This window comes from Xiphias gladius, chromosome 18 (assembly GCF_016859285.1).
Source record: "Xiphias gladius isolate SHS-SW01 ecotype Sanya breed wild chromosome 18, ASM1685928v1, whole genome shotgun sequence".
In the NCBI taxonomy this organism is placed as follows: domain Eukaryota; kingdom Metazoa; phylum Chordata; class Actinopteri; order Istiophoriformes; family Xiphiidae; genus Xiphias; species Xiphias gladius.
In genome coordinates this window covers 14420094-14444832 of record NC_053417.1, presented here as the reverse complement: position 1 = coordinate 14444832, position 24739 = coordinate 14420094, and the positions used below count along the sequence as shown (strand labels likewise).

The 24739-nt window shown below is 41.8% G+C and overlaps 1 protein-coding gene across 1 annotated transcript; it reads left to right on the top strand.

The window, feature by feature from the left end:
* The first annotated feature begins 2365 nt into the window (after positions 1-2365).
* cacnb3b (calcium channel, voltage-dependent, beta 3b) lies at positions 2366-22305 on the top strand. Its single transcript, XM_040153931.1, has 14 exons — positions 2366-2441; positions 15108-15227; positions 15354-15476; positions 15609-15730; positions 15985-16037; positions 16477-16496; positions 16722-16802; positions 19477-19535; positions 19764-19864; positions 20032-20183; positions 20769-20864; positions 20966-21136; positions 21228-21275; positions 21385-22305. Exons 1-13 carry the CDS (start codon positions 2403-2405, stop codon positions 21255-21257), a joined length of 1167 nt encoding a protein of 388 aa, XP_040009865.1. The 5' UTR covers positions 2366-2402; the 3' UTR covers positions 21258-21275; positions 21385-22305.
* Positions 22306-24739: the final 2434 nt, after the last annotated feature.

The following is a 24739-nucleotide window of genomic DNA, read 5'->3' as shown; positions in this document are numbered from 1 at the left end:
ACTACCAATGGCCTAATTCTACTAATGATAACACAAATAAGATAAGATCCATGCAGGGAAATTCAAGTGTCACAGCAGCAGAAGCCCAAGAACAGATGTAGGTAGATAAGTACATTTTAAAAACTTTAAAAATATAAACTGCTATCTGCACTTACGCTATCACAAAATAGTAAAAACTAAAATGAAAGGATCTAAAAAGTACATACACCAATATAAATAGTGACTAAAAAGTGGATTGAGACTTTTTTTTAAAAAAAGGGAAAGTTACAAATAAATAAAAGGGGAATTTGCAATAAAAAAAATAATAAACGTAGCTCTTGAGGGAATGAAATTTGGGAGTGGGTAAAGTCTTGTGTCTGCAGATAGCAGTGTTAACAGCGTAAAATACAGACGTTGCACTCATGGACAGATCACTGAACATGCCTACCCTGCACAGGTCCAGGGGCCCTCTGATGCACTGGGCCTCCGGGCCTCAGAGCCTCTGTAAAAAGTGATTTAATATTTGCTGTTGGAAAAGGCATGAAGCCCGGTTAAAACACACGCAAAAAAAAAGAGATGCAGCACAATCACAAAGTGACACAAAACGACCACAAAGAGACAAAACAACCACAGTCGCAAAATTACGACAGAGAACCAGAAAAAGCGGCACACGCTTTATGGTCATCTCCATCACCCTGGGGGTCTTCCTCCGAGGAAGGAGGGGTGGAGGCCTTTTCTTTGTCTGTGTCCAGGGATCCATTGTTTACTTGGATGGACCTACACTTTGCAGAGTAATGTTTTGCTCTGTGCAGTTTGACACTAGTAGACTTCTCTTCTTCTTTCAGCCGCTGAGGAGGGAAACTTTTTCTCATCTTAAATCTGAGATTAAGACAAACTACAAGCATGTGCCATCACAAGGCCCTAAAACCTTCACAAGGCTTATGTGGACGCTTCAAAACTCCAGAGCACGTACACTGAGAATGAGTTTTACAGTGAAGTAGGAGAAATATTGTGTCCAGCAGTTAAACTTTTGAATTTAATCATTGTATATTCATAAATTCTGGATGTTTCAGTGAGAGATGGTGAGTAGAAACAATTTTTGGAATTTCATGCAGGGGAAACCTTGTCACATACTAAAAAGCAGAGTATTTTTACAGGTCTTGAAACATGTTTGGAGGAGATCTTTAAATTTTAACTCGCCCTGGATTTTGCCAGATTTTACTCAAGCTTGTCCTGGATTTTCACTAAACAGCAGCGGTTGCTGTGTAACATCGCTGAGAAAATTTTATTTGCAGTTTTGTAGATTTCAACTAAAGCTGCTTCGAACCCAGTTACAGATATAACAAAAGTTGCTTCAGTCCACCTAATGGGCCCCCTCCGCGGCCCTGTCTGTGTGTGTGTGTGTGTGTGTGTGTGTGTGTGTGTGTGTGTGTGTGTGTGTGTGTGTGTGTGTGTGAGTGTGTATGAGAGAGTCTGTCAGTGACTTTCTCCTGTCTTTTTGACATTGCCAGAATAAACTAGCTGACTGGAGCGGTCGATTGGCCCTGTGGAAATGGAAGGCGTTTACAGGATGTGAGGGGGGCCCGAAGTGCTGGATCAGTGAAAACCGAGAGGATCTACATCCCATCCTCCCTGCTTGGACAGCTTCCGCCAGCGAACACAAAACGTCTGAAAAGAGCATCCAATTCAAACAAACCTCTAGAAATTTTCCAAGTGCAGCGTCTCAGACTGTGATAATTCACATGCAAAGACTCGGTTTTCTTCTTGATGTATCACTATAATGACATTTCACCAAGTTGCCTAGAATAAGGGCCGTCCTCTTACATTCATTTCACGCCGAGCAACAAATCCTGCTGAATCTTGAGCTGGAGGGGCCACATTTTGCTTCCTGAACCTTTTTGATGACTGGGTCGAAAGTCACACACTGGAAAGTAAAAACTGTTAATTTTGTAGACATGTGCCCATACGGTCAAATCCTACTAAAGTAGATTTGTCAGTGAACGAGTGGCGGGGCACAAAGTCAAGAGGGCTGATGCCAAACTCACAGCTGATCACCACACATTAGAATTCAAAAATAGAAAACAAGAAGCCGCAGAAATCCTGGGGGACTGGGCTGTGTGAAAAGTGCAGGTCTTTGCATAATTTATCACCAAAGCCGTAATCTATCCATCTGTGTGCCCGCGCGCGTGGCTCCGTGTACAGCCACCGATCACGCCGTGAATCCAGAAACTAGGGATTTCACAGCGCAGATGCCGCCGGAGCTTCGGGTCCAAACGCTGCGCTGAGCAGCAGCCGAGCCGTTCTCTCCCGTGTCGTGGAAATGTTTGGACGAGGGGCGGTGCTCTGTCTTCGGCTGATGTCTTTTTTTTTTTTTTTTCCGACCTAAGTTGGGCTGAGGTGACCGAGATCCCCGTTAACTGCGGATGTCCCTGACCAATTCAAGCATCTTTCTGCTCAACGAGGTTGGTTCATTTTCAGTTTTCTTCTTTTTTTTGGGGGGGGGGGTCTCTCCGGTAGGTGGTCGAGGTACTGGGCCACTGGGCCGCGTGAAGGCTTTCTCGAACCAAGCTGCGGGCGTCCTTCAGACACAGCAGTGAGGGCAGAAGCAGGTCCTTGTCGGGATACCGATGATGAAATTAGACGGGCTGGCCTCACTGGGAGTCCTTCGCCTCGGAGTGTGGGAGCCTCGGGATGCCTCGGTACCGTCGGACTGCCAGCAGAAAATTAGGGACAGCTGAGCTGGGCTTTTAAACCTGCACGATAACCATTTTTGACCAAAAATAATACAAGTGGTCAGCTGGAGCAACAGATGAAAACAATTATCCGCCGCCGTGGGCCTGATATATGCCGCCACCGTATCATTGTATAGGCTCGGGATAAGCTGCAGCAATTGCACCGAGGCTCTAAGCGTCGTTTTGCCACATATCATACATGCAGCCAGAGTGTGATAAAACTGCTTTTACTTATATTTGAGTCAGAAAAACGTTCATGTTCCACTACTCTTTTCCGCACAAACAAAACAATCGACTGTCAACACAACGGTGTACACTAACCCTCTGCTGGTCTGAACTCCCGTGCTTATGAAGTTTATCTTACCACAGTTATAGTTACATTATGAGAATGATATTCTCACTGTAATTTATATCCTCAGTATACCGTACTACAGAATGACATCCGGAAAAATAAAAGAAAAAAAAAAAAATTACAGTAGAAGGTAAAAACTGTCTCAAGTGAAGTAAAGTCGCTGACAACCCAAAGAACAGAAAGAGCCTGGGATATTACTGATGTTAAAGGGGGAAGTTATGAGTGTAGATTCCGGCGGAGACAATGTTATGTGGAGAAACTGGTGATGTAAGAGCTGTAAATGATACTGCAATATCCACGCACATCATGTAACAATATCCATCTAAATGACTCAAAATTGTAACCCGATGTTTACAAACGACTAACTCTGCTCTTGATAACGTTGTCCACCATTAGCTGGTGAATAGAGAACAGAGAATTATATTATTATGAAGAGACGTGTGATGAAATAGCAATGCAATAATTGACCGAAAAGTCAAAAAGCCTTTCATCTTTAAGTTTTATGATGAATATTTTCCCTAGTTTGCTCGCTCCTGACACATTTTTAGAAAGTGAAGGACGAGATGGCACCACTTTCTCCTCTTCATGGTCACTTCCTGGAGGTTTGATTTTATAGAAGAGAGACTGATAGATAAAGAGATAGATATTTCATCTTTCGTAGTTAACACAGATTGCTGAAGGTTGAGAAACCCTGGCTTACTGGTGAGATAATCCCTCATCCAGGACGCTATCAGGGGGTCCATCTGCAGCTCTGTGAGCCAGAGGGTCTGGAATGTGTTAAAGGTGCTGGAAAAGTCAAAACACATGACTTTGACCGTTGCTGCCGGCCATATCCAGCTGGGAATACGTCCTCTAGAGAAAATAGATGATTGCATCATTTGCTTCAGTGTGTGCCCGGTGGGCAAACTGCAAGGGGTCTAGGCAGAGTCTCCGCACTAGACTCATCCTGTTTACTAGAGTGCTAAAAGTCTCTGCAGCATCTCATTGATGCTGGTTTGGCTTTTCAAATGAAACATCTCCTCTTGGAACATAAGCTGCAAATGACCTGTGTGATTTGTACCTGTATGAGACGCTTGCTTCAAAATCAGATTTTAACTCTTGATTTTGTCTTTGCTTTTCCTCTGTTTAGCAAAGGAGCAGAGTCACAGAACAGAGGTCTTTCATGTGTAAAATAAGGAACCAAAACCTTGTCTTGTCAATATGTCAGATAGCTTATTTAATCGAATTCCGGACAGTACCATAAAACTGGGAACATAATTGGAGGTTGGTGCACTTAAAATATGATTTTTATTTTCATACATATTCAAATATTTCCATTTTGGTTGCATGGAGAGCACTTAAGTGTTGTTTATGGTTTATAAATTACCCTTTCAAAGTTTCATCGCTGAGTAAAGTGTTAACGGAAACAGAAAACCCATTTGAAACTTGCTGCATATGCATGTATGCATGCCCATGAGCAATTGTGTCATACATTAACACTATCCCAAGTTGAAATATCATGCTCCTCTCTTCTTATACAGTCATTGCTGCTTTATTTAATAATGTGTAATATTATCAAGCAGACACACGATATGTTGTGACTGCAGAGTAAGGTCTCATATTTTCATGGAATTTTATTGCTTCTAATATTTACATTGGCAGCTTGAACAAACTGTCTGTGCAGCGGTTAAATAAACTGCACAGTGAATCAGATATTATTTAATATATATGTGCTTTATCACTACATAAACTGCATTGTCTATATGAAGCGCTGCTTGGTGACACTCTCACTCACTGCACTGGCATCCCACCTGCCTGTTTACCTCCTCCCTGCTCTGGGTGTGCATTCTTCAAAACAGGGATCGGGTCTGTGATGGGAGCACATGCTCTACCTGAGTGTCTGAACCCATCGAGTACGGGACAAACCTCATGAAAGGATTTGGCAGCAGCCAGGTGTCATCTCCTTCCACTGAAAAATCAAAAATCAGCATCCCAAGTGCCTTAAAATAGCCCCTCATCCATAATGCACCAGCAGCAGCTCTGACCAGAGAGGCGCTTCATATGGGACAGACGGACAGAGAGCCGCACTCAATGCTTGGGTGCAGCTCCTAAAGCTGCTCTCTCTCCTTTTTCTGCTTTTCTCCTTTTCATTGCAAAGCACCGTGGAGTTTAACTTTCAAACCTTCATTCATTCATGTTTTATTCACATCTTCTGCTCATGCAGAATTTGAATAGATGCCTCCTCTGTCTCCCTCTCTCTCCTTCACATTTCTTTTTCTACTCCGCTTCACTGTTTCCTGCAAGCTATCCTATGAATTATGAATCTCAACTTTGCTGGAGATTTTCGCATCATCTACAGTCATGGTTTTATGGTGTCAGACTGGTCCATCTTTAGATGCATGTTGTTTACTACACACCGTGTGTTATGCAAGGCATTCTGTGCACAAATTAAGACAAAATCTCCAAAAATCTCCCACGTCCACATCTTTACACATCCGTAACACAAACACACACACACACACCCAGCAGCTGAGCAGCTGTCAGAGTACAGCCAGCCATGACATCTACAGAACACACTTGGTGAACAGAGGGCTACACTGGGGACGCCTCAACATGTCGAACAGAGACAACTAACATGGCTCCCATATCCCCTCACCACCATAAGACTTTCTCCTGTCTCTAAACTTTTGGCTTCTGACATGTTGAAATCCACAGTGGCTGAAAAAACTATTTGATAGGACTATAAAAATGGCAGATTTTCCCCTTTGAAATTTTGTCTTTGTAATTGTGAGTGACACAACATGGTTATATGTGGCCCCCCCTGTTCACTTACTTGTGTGTAAGAATCCCAAGAGGTGAAATGAAAACATGATGCTTTATAATTAATTTTTACTAGTGCATTTTTTGCCTGTGTGACTCTTTGAATCCGACAGTGTGGATTGATGTTAAATTTTATGAGCCTGAGCGTATCATTCAGCACAACATCACATGGTCATCTTGTTTCCTACAGTGATGTTGTATCGGGATAGAGTCCTGAATGAACTTAACATGCGCTTGCAATACAGTCCCATCGGACGGGCGAGGTATAGATGAAGAAAGAGAGGAGAAGAGAGGGTGGGAAGGATGATATGCAGAGCAGAGAGAGCCTCGCTGACGTAGAAAAGGGTTATGTACTGAGAGTGGTGGAGAATAAGAGAGGAGGGGGGTGTAGAGAAAGAGAGAGGCATAGACTGCTTACAAGCACGCTACAGTACACTTCAGTGTTACCCAAGAGAGAGAGCACACCATGACTGACTAGCAGAGAGAGCGAGCAAGAGAGACGGGGAGTGTGTTCTCCTACCTCCAACTGAGTAAGTATGCTGCTGTCTCTTCAGCATCTGATCTCATTTCTGCAAATTGCGTTGACAGCCACTAGAAACCTTATTGTAGATCTGTAAATGCTTTAGAATGATAGAATAATACCCGATCAGATGTAGTTTTACTTTATAGAAACAGGAAGATCTTTCAGCTCCGCTCTTCGTAATTTTGACTGAAAGTTTGAGAAATTGTGTTGATGCATGGGTCTGTCAAAGGCAGAATTTTCATCTACATTTTTAGCATTTAGAGCAAATTTGATGTATGTCCAAACTCCTCACCCTCATCTCTGACATTTCTGTGGAAAGTCTGAGTTGCACCAAAGCAGTTAATGGCATTTAGTGCAGTTGTGTGACAGAGGAGCAGTGGTGGGAAGCTGTGGGCATACTCGCAGGCGTTCATGCTTTCTCTGTTAGTGGGGGGAAGGAGTGCATTTGGGACCGCTAGGCTTCCTGTGTGGGGTCAATTAAATACTGCATGAGACAGAGCACTAAAAGCCTGTCCCGTGAGGAGCGAAGTGCTTTGTGGGTGTGTGTGTGTGTGTGTGTGTGTGTGTGTGTGTGTATTTGTGCATGTGTGTGTGTGTGTGTGTGTGTTGGCGCATCAGTGTGCAATGCCTTGATTAAATTTGATGAACCAGCAATGTGGAGAAGATTCAAGTTCCAGCTTCTCTTTGAGTTCCTGTTTAGAAACCATACCTTTTATTTTATTATTTTTTTACTCATTAAAGACAAGAACAAAGTCAGAATGTAACAAAATACGCTCTCTCATTTTTTCATATGACATCAGTACGTTTTTACTGGTCATATCGAGGAAAACTCTCAATTCTCTAAACATCTCCAATTTATTCATCTGGCCTTCCTGGCTGTAACATCTGCAATCTGTAGTATTTTGATAAACTAACTCCCTGTAGTGACTGAAAATGTTTAAGACTGAAGCTCGGAAAAAAACCAAACCTACCGCTCTAAGATGTAAAGCTGGAATGTGTGAATATGTAGGGCACCATTACATATTGATAAGTCTGACATTTCCTCAGTTTGCTCAGCCCACCAGTCAAGACGCACCAATTAGGCTTAACTCAAACCTAGAGCCTAAATCAGGTCAGCTTCTAACAAACACATCTGATTTAATGAAGGATGCAGCAGCACTGTGCCATCCTGCGCTGCACTGTAGGTACACAGCTTTATGTGGGTTAGCTCCAGCCTCTCCGCACTTTGAAGCAGTTTGGTGAAGTCAGGTTGAGGGATCCCTGGGGGGATGAAAGCCTAAGAATGCAGAGCATAGCCGGCAAGGCCAAGTCAACAGCGTGGATGAAAGATAGAGCTTCCTGACTGGGCTAACTGCGCCCTACTCCTCTTCCTCCACTATGTTCCAGCTAAACTCCAGACCCTTCTGTGATGATTCACGTCATTACATTGTCCTCATTGCATCAGTAGCAGTCCTCTATGTAGATGGCACACACAAGATGTCCTTTACTCTTAAATCTCTGCTTCTGTGAGGACTTGGTGTCTTTGGTGAGAAAGCAGTTGTGTAGTGTGTGTTGAAATTACTTGGAAGTGTTAATTTATAGGCTGCAGGATCTGCCAAGGGCTCATTACAGGCAGAAGAAGGAGAAAGTATCCTGAGGTAACATTAGAGCAGGAGGAGGGTGGAGCTGCTCGGGACAGGATGGAGTATCAATCTGGGTGGCTCTCCTATTGATCCACTCTGCCCTACTCTGGTTTCACTGTCAGGAGACCCTCTTTCTGGCTGTAATGCTGTCTCATCTCCCCCGATACACTTCACAAGTCAAACGGTTGGAGACACGGGCAGGTGACTGAGAATGTTATTTGCTTAAATCTCTGGATTTGTTGGGAGGGCTTCTTAGTTCCCAGTTGGTGCAGAGCTTCCCAGTCGCTTGCATTACAGCAGAGTGTGGTTGCACTGGGCAAATCTATGGTGCTCAGCAAAAAAAAAAAAAAAACTTCAATGGATAAAATTTTTTTAATCAAACCTTAATACGTTTTTCTTTATACCCAGAAAAATGTTTTTGTAGCAGCAAGCATCAAAAACTGTCAAGTACTGAAAGTTGGCATTGAATGCCCGGTCAGATTCATGCTGTTGTTTATTTATTTAATTGTTTAAACAGATATTTACTGGTTAAATTCTAATTTTAGGTGGTATTTTATTTAAGAAAAAAATTGTCTGCTTGTGTTTATATACCATTAAACATTTGAGACCTTTGGCTCCTTTTTAAAACACAGGTTTTGTCGAAAAACACTCCACTCCAAAACTCAGGTACTGTATCAGCACTAGTTATAAAACATAGCTGTGCCTTGATGAGAATTACCATATGTCACTTATCCAAATATAGTATGGTTGAGAAATAACATCAAGTTTGAAATTACTATGTGAGTGATGTTTCCACTTTAACCACTGTCCACACCCACCTTGCACGAGCTTTTGTCTGTGTGTTTCTCTTTGATTGTGAAGGTCTGTGTGAAAAGTGCTAAAAAGAGAAACGTTATGAAGAACACCTGCATTAAATTACCAGGGGGGCTAAGCACCGAATGTGATAGTATTGTTTCGGAGGGAAGGAAAAAAATGAATCCACCATCACTGCAGAGGCAGTATACATGCTGTAGACTGAACAGAGACAAGCCACAGTGGCTGTCCGTTCTTCTTCTCCATATAGGCACTTAGTTCACATTCAGATGGGCTATCTGGCATCAGTGAATATAGCTGAGCCAGTCTCAGATCTGCTTTGCTCTTTCTGGAGGGAATTCATCAAAACTCAGTGAACTTTGACAATCCTCCACTATCCTCTCCTCCACTGTCAACCCCAGAATGAGATGGGAAGGGTGTAAGGAGAGGAGAGGCAAGGACAGGCGAGGAGAAGAGAGGAGACGAGAAGAGAGGGGAGGAGAGGAGAGGAGAGCTATTATTAGACCAACTGAACAGCAAGAAAATAACAAAAAGTAAAAGCTTCTGCTGTTAATCTCTCTTCCTATTGTTCTAATGTACTCTTCCTCCACCCCTCTTTCTCGTCTCTGTTTTCTTCTCAGTCTGTAACCTTTCCCCCCTTGTCTTTTTCATTCTGTCTCTCACTTCAATTCAACCTAAAAAGACGTTGCAGGGTTAACACTGACAAAGCAGACAAATGACAAGATATTTATAAAAATCACTTTTCATTTTTTTTCCCTGAGAGTTTAAGTTCCCTCTCTCTCGCCCCATCAATCAAATTTGCTGTACAGGCATGTTTTGTCTTTGCCCCCCTCTTTCTGTTTCTAGCCTTCTTTTTATTTCTTCTGTTTTTCATTTCCCCCATCTCTGCATGCCTCTCCCACTGTTTGAAAGTGGGAGAGGCATGCAGACATGCGCAACGCTAATGATGAAAATAGTCACCCTATCTTCTCTGTTCCAGAGGCATCTGAGGGAGTGACTTGCTCTAACTACAATAATTTGTGTGTGTGTGTGTGTGTGTTTGTTTGTGCGTGTGTGCGTGCGTGCGTGTGTGTTTTTAGGCTTGCCTGCCCTCTTCCCTTTAATGTTAAAAAGCCACGCAGAAATATAGCCCTGAGACATTTTTGCTAAAAGCCCTGGTGGAGTGCACTTAATTCTTACGCAGCCAAAGTTGAATGAGGGTGAGGGAGCGCATGCTGCCAGTATAATGGATGCCAATGTAGGGTCCTCAGTGCCTGGGGCGACCCGGAGAGCAGGCATGCAGCCCTGTCTTGCCGGGAACAACAAGGCTGTCTTCAACAATAGAGGCCTCTCTCTTGGCTTATTAAGACATCTGATGGACTCTAGATGGCTGCTTGCTGACTCACCACTGCAATTCTGTTCTATAGGCCCATGCATCACCTTCCCGTCAGAAGGATGGTGCAGGGCAGGCAGACAGGCAGGCGGGCACAGCCCTGCCCTCCTCTATTCGTCTTCGTCGTTCTATCCATGTCCTCCAATCTGTCTCTCGCCTTATTTTCTGCTAACTGTACACCCTCTGTGTTAGTTTCTGCCATTATTACTATTGAAGAGGTCACCTGTTCAGCAAAGAGAACTTGTATCCAAAAACCCAAATTACAGAGGAATTACAATTATGGACTCAGTTATCTGTCAGCTTTTCCTCGCTTGTTTATAGTTATTAACACTTAGCATTGCTTACATAACTGCTCAGTTTTTGTTCTGTCTTATTTATAGAAGTTCTATCTGTGCCCGTTGAAAAACGACACTCTGCAGTGTGACAGTAAACAGCAGTAAGACCTGCCTGTGGAACTGGTTGATTTGATGTCAATTTTTCAGGATCTCTCGAACTTGCAAATGTTGTGATGCTGGAGAGGGATACATGAGATTTGTGGCGCAAGGGGGGTTGGGGGGACTGAGGAGAGGAGAGGAGAGGAGAGGAGGGGAGAGGGACATAGAGATGATGCCTGAAACCCGAGGAAAGCTCCTTTTTTTACATGAGGGCAGACACAAAGCTGAAGAAACCCACTGTGCTGTACCAGTATGCGGGTGTGTACACACCAATGCTGCAGTCAGGGCATCAATTTTGTATAGGAAATGGCTGTTGAAGCAGCGCAGCAACGTCAGCTGTGAAGCACTTAGGCTGAGCGCGCCTCCCTCTCTCTCTCCCCCCTGTAACCATGGGCAGAAGGGAGGAGGGTTCCGCCTTTTCTGTGCAATGGGGGGAGGAAGAGAGCGCTGGCAGGAGAATCATGTCTGCCTCCGACTCGAGTGCTACAGGACTCATCTGTAACAAGGTACGCTGTTGATGCTCCCCTTTTTGTTTAATCACTCTGCATGCAAACTCGACCTCTTCATTGACGAGTCCCCCATCTGTCTGTCCTGAGACATCTTCTTTCTGCTTTTTATCTTCTCTTCTCAACCATCCCCTCTCACTCTTGTCTCAGCACAAGCCTGTTCTGGTTCACTCACTTTGCCAGCATCTCCCCACATCTCCTTCCTTCTCCTCATCTTCTTTGGACATACTGTACTGTACACACACAGTTTGTCAATCTATCTTAAGCTACTTTGCAGCTCTGCTTTGGACTTGTACCTCACTTGGACACCCATCTGTTGAACGTCATGGATTTTGATGTTATTTTTTGAATCTTATCACCTGTCTTTGTATGAAGTCATTCCCACCTTTAAATATTGTAGTTGAACACATACTTGTGGTTCTATTTGCTTCATCAGTTTCATGATGCTGCTTTGGGTGCAATTGCCACTTAAGAGTCCACTATGAAATTTCAAAAATGCATAGACTATAGAGTACGATTTTTGAAAAAGAACCAATAAAAAAAATGAATAAATAATTTGTATATCTACATACATACATAACAAATTCACATGTTATGTCAAATATTGTGCAGTCTAAGTCAAAAATGAAGGTTAAGTATAAACACCATCAGTTACTGAATCATGCCTTATAAAGTGTCATTCACAGTTGGCTCTTTGATAAAGCCAAGTTGTTTGTAATGTGCGTGCTTCCCTCTGCTGGCGAAAATCCACAACTGCTGCAGAGTCATTATAATGTTTCAGTCTCTAATAGGACTTCCAGTATGTGAGGGATTTCTCGTTATCTTCCTTTTCTCTCGTTTCCTCAATATTGCGAAGGCAACTAGATTGTGAGTGGGTGTTTGTTGTTTTAAAAGTCAAGACAGTCAGAAAACACAGTGGGCTTTGAGTTCCCCAGAAACATTAATGCTGTTCCAACACTGCAACCTGCATGTCTGTGATTATATTAGATGCCACCATTGATCCCAGTGTTGTGTGGTGAGCAGCGGGGTTTCAGAGTTAAAGCGCTGCAATGAGGCAGAGTGAGTTTGTCTAAAGATACAATGAGTGCACGGTGATAAAACATATTGTTGAGTCTGATGGTATGGCTTGGTTTTTACTGTCACAATTTTTCTTTTCTTTTTTTCTTCTACAGTTTTTAATAAATGTGGAGTCTGGATGTTTACATGTATTGTAATACAGTTTATCAGATTACTTAGTAGCACTTTCATATTGGCTGTGAAGCATAAAATGATAAAGGTTTTTAAAAATGAATATCCTTTAAAGCTTGCAATATGCATGCCCATAATATTTATGATGTTGCTGATGAGGGGGGACTGTTACATGACTTTCAGTATCTGTTCTGTTGACTTGTCAGTTGACAAACATTCAGCTTATTTCAGATCTTCCCCCACCGGGTGGCTTTATATATGTGGGTTCTTCTTTCATGCACACGGAGAGAAATACAAAACAGGCAAGTGTCTGAAATATATCTCTGACTGAGAATAGCTCTGAATGACACAGCACCATGGGATGTGTCAGAGTTACCGATGAGGTGGCATTAGCCAAATCTGCATTGCAATTGGCTGTAATGTGTGAATATCAGGCACTTATGGCGCAGTTGAAAAGCACTGAGGAGGAAGAGATGGAAGCAGACAGAGCAACTCCCAGGCCAAAGCGGTTTTCGTTATTTAAAACTTCCCACACAACTGGAAGAAGTTTAGAAACTGTATGGTCGCTCAAAATATGGAGAATTCAGAGTTTATTACTTTGCAGTTTAAAAAAAACAATCATATGCTGTCACTCTTTGTATTAAAAGCTCAGACAGTCAAACTTTAAAAAATGTCGAGTAATATCTGGAATGTAGTAGTGGGGCACCACACAGCAACTAGTGACAGAATATACTGTACATTTCAAGTGATTATGTGAACTGACACTACTGTAATCATCCGACAGTACAGTGCATTTGTCGGATTATGCCAACACTCAGTGGAGTACACTCTGAGGATAATGTTGTTGTCCTTTATATCTGATTCTCTGAATCTGCCCTAAAAATTCATTACAGTTTTGCACGACTCAAAAGCCAAAGGGCAGACAGAAGAAGATCTGACTATTTTGCACCCTTGAAGCTCATTGGGAAGCCATGCAGTTTTCAGCAGAATTGTGTGATGCTTTAGCAAAGGACTTTGAGTCATGGACAGTGACAAAGAGGAAGGGACTGGTGGCCCCGTGCTTCATTCACTATAGTCCCTTTTCATTATATCAAAACAATGTATAAGTGCGATCAGAATGGGTGAAGACAACATATAGACATTTTTTGCTAAAAATATAATTAGGTTTTGTTTCTTCTGCTGGTAGATTCTACAGATTCTGCTCTACCTCTGGCAGGCTTTGATATTTAAATGATATCCAAACATTATGCACTAGTTTTAGCTAAAACAGCTTTTTGGCGGAAAGGAGAGATGGAGCCGGAGGGGAGAAAGGAAGAGAGGAGGGAGGAGGAGACAGGTGGAAGGAGGAGAAAAAAAAAAGGTAAAAGAAGGATGGCGTTGTTATGGGGCTATATTTGGCTGTCTTATGTGGGTGCTCCTGTCTGGTATGTGAGGAGTCTTCTAGCCCTGCACCCAGCTGGGACTGCAGCCACCGGGGAAGAGCAGGCAGCTGATGGAGTGAGAGGAAGAATGTAGGATCTGGTGAGGCGAGCTTTGTGAGAGTTTTATCAGACTGGAAGTTTACATGTGTATTACTGTAAAACACGTTCTAATTGTGATTTTGAAGGTGCTATATAAGTAAAGTTATTATTATTAAGTGTAAAGAGGTTGACAGGTTCTGTATCTCTCTGTACTCTAATTGTGCTCCAGTGAGTTTTTAATATTTTCCATAACAGTGTTTCACAGAAAAGAGAGAGCTTTTTCTGTTTGTTTGTTTTGTGTTGTTCAGAATTGTGATGATCTTGTTCTCTCGTGATAGACATTTAAATCCTTTGTAGGAAGTTAGAAGTGTGCTACGAGCCAAATAAATCTGGATTGTATGTTATAATTCTTCAATGTGAATTTGTATGTGCAGCAGATTTTGTTATTTGTATCTGGATTTTGGAAAATGTTGTTTATATATTCTTATTTGAAAATCAAAATTTAAATATTAATTTAAATTTTTTAAAGTTCTAATAGTATTATACAATAACGTGAGGTAAAGGGAGTTGAATTAGTTATTATTGTTCTTAGAGGCCAGGCTGTTGCCACAAACTTAAAGTTTTATTTGAGCATAGATAATACTGCTAACATACAGACTGAAGCTCAGCAGCTGTTTTTATTGGACTTGAAAGTGTGCTCAGTGTCATATAAATGCATTTAATTTTTAAAACAAATTCTGATACTTAACATTTTGATCCATTGATACACAAACAAATTCAGAACACAAATTCAAACAAATTCAAATTTGTCTAGTGACACAATTTATAAGACATCCTTACTTGATAGAGACCAATCTGGACTCTAGAAAATGGATTGAAATATTATCAATACTCTTGTCAGAGTTTTTCCTGGTTGAAGACTCCGGGCTTTTGCCAACATCTGGTGTGCCTGGCTGAATGGATGAATAGACAACAATACTCTACTGGTTGTTGGTGTTGTTGCAGTGCTCAAGCACATGTTCCCCTGAGAGGGCTGCTTTGGAAAGCTGCAGGAACCCGCAGGCTGGATCACATGGCTTCAGGAAAGGACGGGCAGGTTTAGAGACAGGTTGAGCAAGGAGAAAGACATGGGGGACACAGAGGGAGATGTAGGTGATCTTTTTGGAGCGGCATCGGAGCCATGTGTTATAACTCAACAGTTACTATATCATGAGTAATTCTGAACAGCTGCAACAAGGTGTTAGGTGCTGTATTGTATTGGCTTTAACTGCTCTCTGCCGGGGCTGTAACAGTTATTTCTCTCCTCTCGTCTCCTCCTGTCTTTCAGGGTTCAGCCGATTCCTACACTAGTCGACCCTCTGATTCCGACCTGTCCCTGGAGGAGGACCAGGAGGCGTCTCGGCGTGAAGCCGAGCGCCAGGCTCAGCTGCAGCTTGAGAGAGCCAAGGTGAGAGCCCGAGGGTCAAAGGTCAAAGGTCAATGCTCACTCTTAAATTTGCCTTCAGTTCCTGAGGGGCAGTGTGTACCGACTCTCATATATCTCATATTTTTTACTTTCTTTTTCTTTCAACAGACTAAACCAGTAGCTTTTGCAGTGAAAACCAATGTGAGTTACTGTGGAGCTCTTGATGAAGATTGTCCAGTCCAAGGTGCTGCTATTAACTTTGAAACCAAAGACTTTCTGCACATAAAAGAGGTGAGAGGCCTTCTCAATTCTATTACTATCACTGCCTCCTTGCATATACAGACTGTTATCATGAGAGGCGATGTCCGTCATGTTTGCAGCCTAACTTCACAGTCATTTAAGGTGTGTTTCACTGTCGTGCAGAAATACAACAATGATTGGTGGATTGGTCGGCTGGTGAAGGAAGGAGCAGACATCACTTTCATCCCGAGCCCAGTCAAACTAGAAGCCATGAGGATAAAACAAGAGCAAAAAGCAGCAGCAAGGTCAGAGGTCACACAGCTCTGAGAGATCTCTGTTATCACTCCTCTTCTCGTCTCTGTGTCTCTGGCTTTCTGTCTCTCTCCATTGCCCTAATTCTACCACCTTCCTGTCTAAGCACGCTCTTTGAAAACTTTTTTTTTTTTTGGACATAGCTAGTTCTTGCTCATATGTTTCTCTGTTTTCGAAGTCCTTCTCTCTAAATTGCCTCCTGAGGGGATTTGCGCATAATGAAGCTTTGCATTATGTTGCTCCACAGGAAAGGAGGGAACGCTTCATCCGGAGGCTGGAGGTCCACCCCACCATCTGCAGGTAGGTTAGACCGGTGGAGTCCTGCTGCTGTGTCTGTCTGCTCTGCCTCTACTCGGACTGCATGCTCTCACAGGGTTACATTTACATACAGGGACTATTCCTCGGCTAAAATGTTCCCTTCAGTAAGTAATATCCTATCAGCACACTTTGCCTTTTACATGAAACTAAGCTTAATGATTATGTGAGAGAACAACTGAATTGAGATCAGCCATCCTAAATTTACAGGAAACTGAAAAAAGCCTACTTTGTTGCAGGGCCACACTGTAAATGTGCTTTTCCTCAGCCCAGCATGACATGCATGTTTTCTTTGTTAATGCACTTTTACCAAGCTTCAAAACTCAAATATTTTCCACCAAAGTAATGACTTACTGTCAGAGCCATCTTATAGCTTATAGCTTTTCTCCTTCCTGCCTAATGTTCGTTCTGTTTATTCCGAAAGCCAAACAGAAGCAGAAACAGGTATGTTTGTCATTGTGCCTCTTCCTCTGCGAATATCTTTACATTTTTACAATTTATCTAAGAATACTGTCAAGGATACCGCTACACTTATGGCTCTGTACATGGCTAGCGACGTGCAGAGCGACTGATTTTCCATTCTTTTAACTGTGTTAGTCATTAAATTAGTTTCAACACGTTCTATATTTTTCCACCTACAAATCCTTGCTGTGCTTGTGGCCTGTGCAGACTGAACATATTCCTCCATATGATGTGGTTCCTTCTATGCGGCCAGTGGTGCTGGTGGGCCCTTCACTGAAAGGATATGAGGTGAGACAACCACCAGTAGTGCTCTTCTGTTAGTATAGGTTGGTTCTGCTTTGTGTTTGGAGTAATCACCTGGATGTGTTCAGATATGGACCTTGTGCTGAAATTATTTAACCAAATAATCAAGTAGTCAGTCAAAAGAAAATTAACGTATTATTTTTGTTTTTGTTTTGGTAAAATTGATTGTTTAAAGCCACAGGAGTTTTGTTTGTAGAAAAATGATCCAGTATCATTGATGGTGCATGGTGCAGAGTTTTTCAGTCCATTCGTCTCAGTTTCTCTGGATCAAATCAGATGGAGTAATGTAGCATACTGCTGTCAGCCAAAGTGTCTCTTTGGATACAACCACTGGGGAACGCCAAAGTCAGAAATGTTAAAATCACACTTCATGGCTTTAAGTCATTTATAACGTAAAACACCAAACATCTAGTGCTTATAGCTCCTGAGATATGAGTATCATACCACTAAAAATAGATTTTTTTAGTCATGCTAGCGATATAGCTCTAAGGATGGAAATGCCAGTCTGTCAGTTGGTCCAGCACTTCGGTCCCGACTGCAATATTTCAACATCTACCGGATAGATTGCCATGGAGTTTTTGCACAGACATTCATGGTGCCAAGTGGTAGTATCCTAATGACTTTGGCCATCCCTGACTTTCCTCTAGTGTCTCCATGAAGTTGACATTTGCAGTTTTGAATGAAATGTCTCAACAACTACCGGCTGGATTGCCATGAAATCTGGTGCAGACATTCATGAAATGCTCATGACATTCCCAGCAGCCTCAGCTGCACGTTACGTTTAGTGTTGATTATCAAACGTTATCATGCTAACATGCTCCACTAAGACGATGAACATGGTAGACATCATAACAGCTAAACATCAGCCTCTTCGCATTGTCATAGTGAGCATGTTAGCACGCTGATGTTTTGCTTTTAGCCCAAAGCGCTGCTGTGCCTCAATCCAGCCTCAGAGAGATAATTGCATGCAGTCCTTTTTTATTTTCAGTAAGACAAGTAAGCAATTTTTAGGTATCACTTTATGCTGTGGTAAATTCTGATGGGTAGTTATCATAATCTTATACACTCTGAATCATTGACATAAATCAATATTGAAAAGAACTGTTAACACCAGCCGTAGATGTACATATCAACATATTTGAGTGTTTGAGTTCAGTTTAGTCTGTTTTTTTCTTCCCTGGCCTGCCTTTGTTCGTTCCGGTCCGATCTGGATTGTATTTTCCGGTCCAGTATGGACTTGCTCGGTTTGATCTTAAAGGAATCACTCTCGGCTCTATTATCCCATTAACACTGATGCTAAACACCACATTCACATCATGACAAAATTATAGCACACACACCAGGATCCATTTTGAGTGATACCGACCTGCACGTATGCCCCTTTATATGAGCTGCTGTATGTTATATTCTCTTCTACTTAACTCTGTGTAACACATATAGGATGAGATGTATGAGAACACATTGGATTTATCTTAGAAAAAGTCCATTTTGAATGAATCTGCTGATGAACATGTTGAAATGTGAGGCATGTAAATGAACAGAATGTCTTCAGCATTTTCTCTCTGCCTCACTCTCCCCTCTGTGACTGTGCAGGCTGTGCGCCAAGCCGTTCGTTTTGTGTGTGTGTGAAATATTTATGTATCGCTCTGGTGATGTGCTTTGGGGATGTTACAGTGGTGAACACCAGCCTGCCTCCCTCTCTCCTTCCCTCTCGTTCTCTTTCCCTCTGCTTTGTGTCTCTTGTACATATTATATTCAGTTGCTCGCTATTGTTCTTTAACATAGTCTCTCTCTTTTCCGCTCTTACACTCTCTTCTCTTCTTGTTGTTTCATTATCTCTCTGTTACAACGTGGAAGAGTAACACCACTGTGCGGTGCGCTTCATCCCCTATTCCAAAGGCCATCCATTTTTCAGGACTGTTTGAAAATAGACTGGTCTGCTTCATCCTCACAGTGTACATGCAATCATACACAAGCAAACACACAAATTAATGGTGCTCATTACTATCTGTTTTGAGTGTCTGTTCTGGTGATAACAGCATTGTCTTTCATGAGGCCCACAATGTAAATGTTTTAAAAATGAAAGGATATGTTTACTGTAATGTATTTTTGGCCCTGTTTTATTATGCTAAATGTGAATGTGCCAAATTGATTGTGTATGTTGATTAGTTAATGATTAGTTCTGTCTTACACTCAAGAGTCAAGGCAGCACTTTGCCTTTAAGTTCTCCTATTTAGTGTTCGTAAGCATTATAAGTGTTAATTAATGTATTTGTTAACAACCATAACTCCTCCTGTGAGGCATCCATAAGTAGATGCTGGTGTATAAACACACATAATCAATGACGATTGTTGTAATAATATAAAATATGTCTTCAGAGACGTTATAACAGTTGACACAGGCTGTACATTAAAAAAACATTTAAAAATGTCCTTATAGCTGCTTACAACTACAGTATAGTGTGTTAAAAACCATTTATTAAATGTTTATATAGTGCTCATAGGGGCTAAATAGGGAAACTTAAACTAAAGTGTTACCAAAATCAAAAGAAAGTGAATGAAAAAATATGAATAATATGTAGGGCTAAGTGTGTGTGTGCATAGGCGTATAGTGTCTCCTAACTTCTCTCCGCTCTTCCCTCTTCCTATCTTTCGCCTAGGTAACAGACATGATGCAGAAAGCCTTGTTTGACTTCCTAAAGCACAGATTTGATGGCAGGTGGGTACGTCTGTCTGTGTTGCTCCGTGCAGCTGCAGCTCAGTGTACAGTAACACTGGGACTGAGCTACAGAGCTGCTCGTGGGATTCTGCCGATCACGTTTTCATGGTCGATGGGACGCATGATGATGATGATGATTTATTTTTAGCTGCAAGGGAGTACAAGTTCATCTCATCCTTTGAAATGGAACAGTTGTGGATGTGATGTGATAAGACGCTTCTTCTTTAGGATCTCTATTACACGGGTGACTGCTGATCTGTCACTGGCGAAGCGCTCAGTGCTGAACAAGAAGGCCATAATGGAGCGATCCAACACGCGCTCCAGTCTCGGTGAGTGACGAGTCTTTGATCTTTTTTGCTAAATAAAGATTAATACCTGCTACGAATAGATGCCTCTTCTTTATTTAATGTCAAGTCTGCGCTAAACTTCAGTGACGGCTCTTGCTCTGCTAAACGTGTCTCATACAGCTCCGTCTCTTTCTTTGGTTTGTTCACAGCTGAGGTCCAGAGTGAGATAGAGAGGATCTTTGAGCTGGCCAAGTCTCTTCAGCTGGTCGTCCTGGACGCAGACACTATCAACCACCCGGCACAGCTCCTCAAAACTTCTCTGGCTCCCATCATCGTCTACGTCAAAGTTTCCTCGCCTAAAGTAGAGTACATCCCACATAAACTTAGCAAAGGAATTCACTCATTCAAGACTTATGTTTTTGCCTCTATAGTTGTTAATTATTATTAAAAATTAGAGATGAAACAGTATAATAGTCGATTATTTAATCAACAGAAAACTAATCTGCAACTATTTTGATAACTGTTTAATCATTTTGGTCGTTTATTCAAGTAAAAACTTGCTGCCTTTATCTGTATCACTGTAAACTGAATGTCTTTGGGTTTTGGACTGAGGATGTCATCTTGGACTCTCACAGCGTGTGAAGAGCATTTTTCACCTTTCTTTGACATTTCATAGATTTAATGATTCATCGAATTGAGCTGAATTTCTTAGCAGGGGGATTTCCACGTTAAAAGGGAGTTGATAGTGAGAAAACTGTGGCCGGATTTCAGATGATATACCATGATGCACTCGCTTGATATGACTACATAAAAGAAGAAAACAATGAGGAAAATGATGAAGGAAATCAAATTCGAACCGTGCACTTGATGACCTTCACTAACTGAGTTTTTTAGTCTTGAGTCTTTTTAACTGCTTGACTCTCTTTGTCTCTGGCTCATCTCACAGGTTCTTCAGAGGCTGATCAAATCTCGAGGGAAGTCACAAAGCAAACACCTCAATGTTCAGATGATGGCAGGGGACAAACTCGCTCAGTGCCCACCTGTATGTCACTCTGCACAAAACTCAAAATTATGAGGCTCAGAAAAGGCTTTTGAAAAGACCTGAAATTCTTATCTCTCGTGTTCCCGTCTTTGACTCATTAGGAGATGTTTGATGTCATCCTGGACGAGAATCAGCTGGACGATGCTTGTGAACACCTTGCAGAGTACCTGGAAATTTACTGGCGAGCTACGCATCTCCCCTGTTCTGCCCCTGTCAACCCCTTACTGGACCAAAGCGTGATCACCCCACCCTCAGCTAACTCCAGCCAACAGGTAAGAGAAATATTCAACTAGTGCTTTATCATTTAACATTTTGCCTGCATTATTAATTACATCTTTTCTGCCTCCTGTGTCCATTCACTAGTTTTCTGAAACTCAAGAGTTGATAGAATGATCACTATCGCGGACATAGGTGAGAAGAAATTTGCTTCTCTTTTTACTTAGTCTTTGTTTCTCTTGCAAATGGTTTCTGGTACTGGTACTGTTTTCTCCCTTTAAAAGTGCCTCCTGTTCCCCTGCAGGAGCAGCCTGTGCTGTCGGCTGGGGTCAGACTAGGAAGTCATAGAGCACAGGGACCAGGACGCCACCAGGGGGCAGCAGCAGCCCTCATCTCTCCAAAGCCAGCCACCACCTTCTCTGGCCACACCTGGGGCTAAGAAGAGAACAAGAGCAGAGTTCCTGGAGGGGGGAAGAGCAGAAGGCTAGTGATCTGGGGGAAGAGGAGAAATAAAAACAGGGAGAGGAGCAAGAGGAGGAGGAAGATTTGATCAGTGCCACAACAGATTGAGAAGCCTCCACCTCACTGCTGCCCCCTCGGCAAGAGCTCCCTGCTCCCACCGCCACACGACAACTCAGGGCCGCTTTCTACAGCTGCGTGCACACTGGTAACAAAAACCAGTACAGCAGTGCAGTCACTGCACACCACCTTCTCTCTTCCCTCCCCCCCTGACCTTGACCTTATTCCCAAGTCCCTGCTTTCACACTGGAAGTCACATCCCCCACCTGGCAAAGCTGAGCTAGCCCATGTGTGTTCAGACACCCAGAAGTGGCCATCCCTCAGACACAGATAGGCTGATTCAGCTCGCAATGTAGACAAACTGTACACCTGTGAAGTCAGAGTATGTTCACATACAGTACTGTAGCATAGCAAAGCTGTCCGTGTAACGTAAAACGCAAACATGAGTAGTTTGCCAATTTAGGGTTCCGAGGGTTTCGATAAACCTGGCTTCCCTCTCTGGCCAAAGAGTGCAGAGAGTAACAGAAAAGCAATTCCCTACGTCTTCCATCTCTACGGTTCCCTGTGAACTGTCATTCCAGTTTAACCAAACATTTCCTCAAAGGCACAGTTGTTTCTATCAGAGTCAACTTGGTGTCACCTGTAATGGGACACCCAAGGAAAATGAAAGCTTTCCTCTTCCTTTATCATCTATTTTCTCTAATTGTTTTTCCAGTAGCCTTTTCAAATTATAGTCTTTATTTATTTATTTTTATTACAGTAACTATCTAAACTACTATATATAATTCATATCTTGGCTCTCAATATAGCTGATCACATCTCTGTAGGCAACAGTGATGCAAAACCCATGCATGACAAGCACAGAGTTGCACATCAACAGTCTATATGCATCTTTTGTCACAGCTTTGAATGTATGAATGCTGGCCCGTTAGTTTAGGAAAGAGTATTTACAATAACTGTGGTTTGTCTGCAGATGGTTTGTGGCAAATCATATAACCTAAGTAAAATGTAAATAAAACTCAATATAAAGAAAATAACACAGAACAAATCACCAAGTCACATTTGGCTTCAAATGTGATTGTAATCATTTCAACTGATCATACTTTGTGTCAGTTACTGCACTATAGTATGATTTTTTTTTTTTTTTTTTTTATCCAAAAGAAATTACTTAAATTTCTTCCTTTTGGCACATTTTGATCCACAATTTGTAGCATAGCGAGATATCAGAACTTTAACTGATATTTAACACATATGTAAGTTACTCCAAAAGAGGACAGATACATAGCTCCAGTCTCAGATTTCCGGTTTTGGCACACCTGGTATTTTTGTTGTTTCCTCACACCAAACTGCTCCTGATGGGGGTTTTAAAGTAAAACTGAAAGCTTGAGACTGGAACAATGACTCTGTCCCTTTTTTTGGAGTAACCACATATAAGTTGTAACTTATCTTCTGTTGTACATGATTTGATCTTCAGTTTTCCAAGTGGACTGGAAAACATATAAAACACCTTATTGAGCAGCTTTGCTGTAGGAGTTCTAGAGAGAATAGATGTGTAGATGAAAAACACAGTTACATCTTACCTCAGCAAGCGTGCTGAATGTGATTCTTGGCGATGGTAACACCAGACAAAAAATTAGCACATCACCACAAAGCAGACAGTCAACAACATTTTTGTTGTTGTTACCTTATCAGTGGTATAATTTACATTTCACACTTCACTGCTACTCAGTGGTGCAGTGGTAACTCAAGAAGTGGTTGGACTGTAGACGCCCCGTTTCTTTTTGGAGAGAAACGGGGCGTTTCTAGGCCGAGAGCCTCAGAAGTAAGCTGCTCAGTGCAAAAGAGGTAGCTGCTGCTGTGTACATTTACACCCACTCTCCACTACACCACTGTGCTACAGCACTGAGAAGGCTTCGTCTCCTGGACATCCGGGTCTCTGAGCACATCAGCAGATTGCGAAGGGTTACTTCCTAATAAACCTAGTGAATTATTTTATCGTCTTTTGGCTTAAACATCTAAAATCAGCACGAGTACTGCAGGCCTATAAGTACATGGAGGGCGACCTCTGGTGGTGTATATGTTATTAGAGGTCTGGTAGCCACTGCTTATTCTCAGCCCATTGAAAACAAACTGCAGGATATACATTTAATATGCATCCGCATAAATTAACAATATGTACAATTTCCAGTCATAAGACTCGTTAAATGTCTTTGCTGCAATTACCAAAAGCTTCATCCTAAACTTTACATAGCCATCAATAGTCGCTTTAATGTTTATTTAAGTATTACTTGCCTCCATTTCATGTCTTACAGTACTCACAAAGATGAACGCATTTCAACAAGCACAGAAGTTCTTCCATTAATGCATCTGCTTCTATCATGTAAAACTATAGAACTCAGCTAAGATAACACATATGTAAATAATCTAATGTATGTGTGTGACATATTGTATTCCTGTTTCATCAGAAGGGCTTCTTAGGACCATCTTCACATGAGCCGCTCACTCGTCAGAGTAAATCAACATTACCTACATAACCAATCACATGTATGTATTATCAAGGCTTAACTGTACATACTGTATATGCAATATGCAGATATTATTATTGATTATTGTTATCAAATGACACAGAAAGAAAAAACGCTGAGAGGAAGTAGAAGGGTTTTAGTCACAGTACACAAATCTATATTCAATGCCTCAGAACGCATGTGTTTCTATGTATTTTCCTCTCTTTGTAGAATGATGCACTGCAGTTATTTAGGACCACCGTGAAGATTGCTTCCACTGACACCCACATTCATTTCTGAAGGACCAGGTTTGAGATACATAATTCCTATTTGATGAGACATAGAGAGCACAGTACCTTCTTTTGATTAAAAAAGAAAAAAAATCTCAGCTCCTCCTGTTTGCTTAATTTTTATTGCAGGAAATTTCTACAAAAGGTGAATTATTCTTTGGACGTCCAAAGCACAATTTTTTACAATTATCATTTCCTATTTCGTTTCACTTTCCTAAATTCTGTATGCAATACAAAGTCTAGCATTGACGAGACACTAGCTGAGACTATCAAGATATCTCCTCAGTTATGATGGGGTATAATTGCACTACTATCATTTATATGTCTGCTTTATGATGCAATAAAT